Source organism: Arachis stenosperma, chromosome 6, assembly GCF_014773155.1.
Source record: "Arachis stenosperma cultivar V10309 chromosome 6, arast.V10309.gnm1.PFL2, whole genome shotgun sequence".
NCBI lineage: Eukaryota > Viridiplantae > Streptophyta > Magnoliopsida > Fabales > Fabaceae > Arachis > Arachis stenosperma.
In genome coordinates, this window is record NC_080382.1 from 117,408,174 (window position 1) to 117,413,233 (window position 5,060).

General features: G+C 32.3%; 1 protein-coding gene across 1 annotated transcript; it reads right to left on the bottom strand.

Annotated features, from left to right (window-relative positions):
* Window positions 1-375: 375 nt before the first annotated feature.
* On the bottom strand, window positions 376-3,385 carry LOC130933171 (uncharacterized). Its single transcript, XM_057862715.1, has 10 exons — window positions 3,369-3,385; window positions 2,195-2,259; window positions 2,013-2,096; window positions 1,832-1,900; window positions 1,663-1,728; window positions 1,459-1,549; window positions 1,163-1,367; window positions 971-1,064; window positions 832-891; window positions 376-716 (listed from the first exon to the last, which is right to left on the bottom strand). The coding sequence occupies exons 3-10, from the start codon at window positions 2,087-2,089 to the stop codon at window positions 584-586; spliced, it is 795 nt and encodes a 264-aa protein (XP_057718698.1). The 5' UTR covers window positions 2,090-2,096; window positions 2,195-2,259; window positions 3,369-3,385; the 3' UTR covers window positions 376-583.
* Between the last annotated feature and the right edge of the window lie 1,675 nt (window positions 3,386-5,060).

Genomic DNA, 5,060 nt, shown 5'->3' on the forward strand with positions numbered 1-5,060 from the left:
TTGGAGTTCAAAGACATCGCGAACGAGTGAGGGTAAGAAGGACCGAATCAACTACTGAGTCAAAATTGAGCGAATCTACTGTGACCTGTGAGCTAAGAATTGAACCAAGAAACAAAATATGGGCAAAAGAAATATTTAAACCATAGATTTGACTCTACCAAAAAAAACTATAGATTTGAATTTCAAAAATTTTTTGGTTGAAACTTCCCCGCTCAATAAATGTTATTTGAACACTTTAATATCAAAACTGGACACTTGTCATACATTTTAACTGAACACTTGTTCATCAATTAGCCTATACACTTGTCGAGCATTGAACCTACTACTACTTTCCTATTTATATATTGATGATTGATTGATTGATTGATTGATTGATTGATTGATATATATATATATTGATTAATTAATTAATAGATAGATGCGCTTATGCAATGTATGTAAATACTAGGATATTACAAAAACACAAAAAACATTGTTTGTAGGAAGTATATCCGAACTCTAATCCCTAAAAGAGAAACACATCAAGTAATTGTGCAACTAACACCACTTTAGTTCCTTATGACCAACTGATGCCAAAAAGGTGCTAGTCCTTAAACCATTTTCCACCAAAGGTACGCCCTGGGGCATAGAGTAGAGAGGGTCCAGAAGTAGAATTTCGGTTTGAGTAACCACTGCAGAAAGCATTTTTAGAACCAGAATTTGGGTCTGAGTAACCACTGCAGAAAACATCAAAACAAAAAGAAGCAACAAAATAATAGTTTAATTAAACACCATCATGTATAACATGTAGGAGATAATGGAACAGAAACTGCATTTGTAAGTAATTCTCACTCGTAGTAGTCTGAATCTGAGTCTTCTCCACCTGCAAGTTTTCGAGCTTCTGATTTTTTCCTACAAACAAGAAAGTCATTTTAAGTAGCAATAAATTCAACTATACATGGATATATTGAGGGAGGTAGTCGAATGAAACCTCAATTCCCTTGATTTTGCCTTTATTTCTTCAGCACTGCCAAGACTACAAATATTGCAGCACAAGGGAACGATTTTGGCAACCGAAGGACCACCTATGACACAAAAATGAAAAATGTCACTGTCTCTAACAGTATCTAATAGTAAAAAGAAGTAAAAAGAAGTAAACAAAGAAAAAATTTAGTAAAGATACCAGATTTTGGAGGATCTGGATGAGGTTCACAGTAAGACACGTGAGTATCCCGATTAGGCTTTTGATGAACTAGGGCATAAAAATGCCTAGTAGGAGAATTTCCAAGTATCGGCTGAGCCTTAAAGTGCAATAATCGAATAAAACCAATCTTCCTTACATAAAAACGCATGTCCTCACAGCGTTGAGAAACCTTGTATTGTTCTTTCTGAAAAACAATTAACAAATAATTATTTTTCTACATGAAAGCAATAAAGCAAAACAAAATCAACAGATTAAGATTGAAAAAAAAAAAAAACCTCCTTTCGATTTTTGTTGTAATGTTGCATTGCCACTAATGGATAAGGAAACACATCCTCAAGCTCCTTGCTTTGGTGTGAACACTTAAATCTGTAGCAGTGGAGACAAATCACGGTATTTGAGGCACTGATAACAAACTGATATAATGATATATGTTACTATCAATCATAATTAAGCAAAAAGAAACATAATCGTGTACTCACACTTTTTTCCTTTTACTACGAGGATGTTCAGGCGCATTCCTTCTGGCGGAGCGCTCAGGGTTTGGTCTTTGATTACAAACAAAATTTATGAGATAAAGAAACTTACAAAACTAATATATTTCTATAAATGATTATTAAGTAAACAATAATAAAGCTTGTTTGTACTCACATTCTTTCCTCTTTACCATGAGGATCTTCCAATACAATGCTTCCAGTGGAGACCTTACCACGCTTTGGTCTGCATTTTCATATACAAATTGTATGAGATCTCAGAATAAATTAAAAAGTTTCCAGATATATAGACAACAAAAAGAGAAAGCACGAAGCTCATAAATAGTAACAACCCTGACCTGCGAGATGTCGAATCACTGTAGTTAGCTACACAATGACGAGATCTAAGATTGTAAGGCACTCGCAATGGTTCCATGCTGTCTCTGGATTTCAATAAAAACACACACACAAAAATGAGGAGGGAAAAAAAGGGCTTACTGATTTGTATACAACAAGAGATGACGAATCAGAGACAACATACAAACACCAAAAGAATGATTTTGAAAAAATGAAAAGAAAGAAGTACAAGGCAGCTTCAAAGCGCACCTACAAGACAAAATTAGACAGGAGGAGTGCATGTTATGCTCATTTACAATTGCCCAACAGCAAAAAGAATTTCTGATATACATGTCATAAATTCATATAGTTGTCCAGAGCAGACCATGTTTCTGCCGTGTTTGCATACAAAGTAGAAAATCTTTGTTGACTCAACCAACCTCCCAATTTGTAATCCATATAATAGCTTTACCATGCAATGCTGCCTCTAACATGTTCATGTCAAAGTGAGTCAACTAAGACGATTAGACTATGGCTAACCTCAATAGAGTATTCGTACAGTCGGTCTTAGCAATTTATTAAGAAGGCAAGTTCGTAACAACCACTGTATTTAGGCTCTAAATCGTTGGCCAATGAGGTTAGTTACTATCATAGCAGAAGAGAAGGAACAAGAAGAACCTAAGCAAGATAAACCCCTTCTCTTCTTCTTTAAAGGATGGTTTAACGAGTTCATATTAATAAGGTTTATTAGAATTCTTGTATGATCCATTCTCAAAAGGAAAATTCTTTTATATAATGTAAGGATTGGCTTTGATCTTTGGAGTTCTTGTTCATTACTTCCAGAAATCCTAAAACTCACTCCTGCTCTCAGACATCATATCAATATAACATTTGTTTACCAAACAACTTAACATCAGAGAGGAGGTAGCAAATAAATGAATAATTACGAGTGAACTCGGATTTTAGAGGGGGCAGCCCTGGAACTGCAGAAGCTAAGCAAGTTGAAATCTAAACCTGACAAAGCAATGACTCGTGTAATATAAATTTTTTAAATTTTGAATTTTATTTTAGAGTGTAAAGTGTGATCTCTTACCATTTATTTTATAAGTGGAGCCAAAAAAAATTTGAGAAAGAAAAAATTTAATAGTCACATTTTATGTAAAAATTTAAAATTTAGATGATTCAAATTCATACTGAAAGCCCTAGAGCAGTATCACGAATTCCCAATCATTAATCAACCATAATCATCATACGTCGAATAAATAATTAAAAAAGAAAATGCAGAAAACAACAAGAATCGAATAAACCTAGGGAAACATAGAACAGCGTGAGAAAGAACCAAGAAAAAGGAGAAACAAAGTAGGAAAAAAAAGTATTACCTGGTTCCCGCATAAGGGAATTGAGAAGAAGAAGAAGAAAGAAGGTAGAGTGTTATTTGGATCTTATTAAATCGATAAAAAAAATTTAGTGCAGTTTAGTAAATTTTTAAAAATAAAAATAAAAATATTAAAAAAATAATAAAAAATTTTAAAAAATTAAAATTTTTATTTGTATTTAATAAATTTTTAATAATAAAAATAAAAATATTAAAAAAATAAAAAATATTTTTTAAAGAGTTATAATTTATAAATTTTTTAAATATTTTTTAAATAATTATTTTTTATATAATAAAAAAATAAAAAATATTTTTATTTTATTTAAATATAATTAATAAATAAAAAAATATATACGAAATATTTAAATATAAAATTATTTTCATTTTTATAAATTTTTTTAAAAAAGATATTATTAAAAGAAATTTTTTTTTTGTCCGTGAATTAAACAATTTTCAACTCTAGGTAACTCCTAATTCTAGCTACATAATACATTCACACACTCTTCATATTTTTACTACATTTTTTTTAATTGTAATTTCTAGAATTTGAATCCTAGACCTTTGAGATGAAAAAGGAGAGATATACCATTGACAAAAAAAAATATCTTCTAAAATTGGCATTTTTTTTGTTTTGGACTAATCTAAAATTGCCATTTAAACCCAGAATGAGAAAGAAAAGAATGGCCAAAGTAACGGAAAAAAAAAAAAAGAAAAGTACAAGAGTTTTTTTTTTCTTGTATTAAAAGTACAGGAATCTATTAGAATGGACTCTCACTCTCGGTATGGGTCTAAGCCCAAATTCTAGAAGATTAGGAAAGCAAACAAAGAATCCATTCTAAGGTCCTAAATACCGATTCTCAAGGCTGATTCACTCTTGACCAAAAGAAAAGGCTGATAGACTGAATTAACAAAAAATGGGCTGATTCATTAATCAATAAAATATTTGCAGTGTCAAAGAGAGCGTGCCCAACTTTTCAGTCATTAATTTTTGCCCAAAAAATAGGTTCTATTCGACCATTTTCATAAAAGATTGGATATGCGGGGATAAGTTTAATTTTGATATATTAATAGTATAAATACTGTTCTCAATAGGAGAGCTTCTCTTCTCTCATTAGGAGAGTCTTCTGTGAACTTTTAGGTTCATCTCCAATAGGGAGCCTTTCTTCTCTCAACACACATAGTCATATCCTCACAAACATAACATTAAACCTGAAATAGACAACCATTCTATTCAGAATTCTCAATATGAACAGCATTGAAGGAAAAGTCATCAAGTTCAACAAACCTGGAGAGCTGGGGTACAAGAGAGACTGCTTAAACGTAGTAGGAAAGGTAATAAGTGAGAAAGAGATAAATTTCAAAACATACAAAAATGCGTTACTAGGAATGTGGAGAAACCCACAAGAAGTGGCAGTCACTGATATTGGATCAAAGAAGTTGTTATTCAGCTTTAAGGACAAAAAGAGAGGGTTGCAGATTATGCAGAACGACCCATGGAATGTCAAGGGAAACATGGTCAACCTCAGGTTATGGAGGGAGGGAGATTATGCAGAACGGCCCTTGGAATGTCAAGGGAAACATGGTCAACCTCAGGTTATGGAGGGAGGGGGAATCTGTGTTTGAAGTAGATCATGATTTCATGGAATTTTGGATTCAAGTGCATGGTATCCCACATGACCTCATGGAAAAGGAGACA

Coding starts and splice junctions, on each gene's coding strand:
- LOC130933171 (XM_057862715.1), bottom strand. CDS start 2,089: ATGGAACCATTGCGAGTGCCTTACAATCTTAGATCTCGTCATTGTGTA. Junction 1,901..2,012: donor AGTGATTCGACATCTCGCAG/GTCAGGGTTGTT, acceptor ATGAAAATGCAG/ACCAAAGCGTGGTAAGGTCT. Junction 1,368..1,458: donor ACAACAAAAATCGAAAGGAG/GTTTTTTTTTTT, acceptor ATTGTTTTTCAG/AAAGAACAATACAAGGTTTC.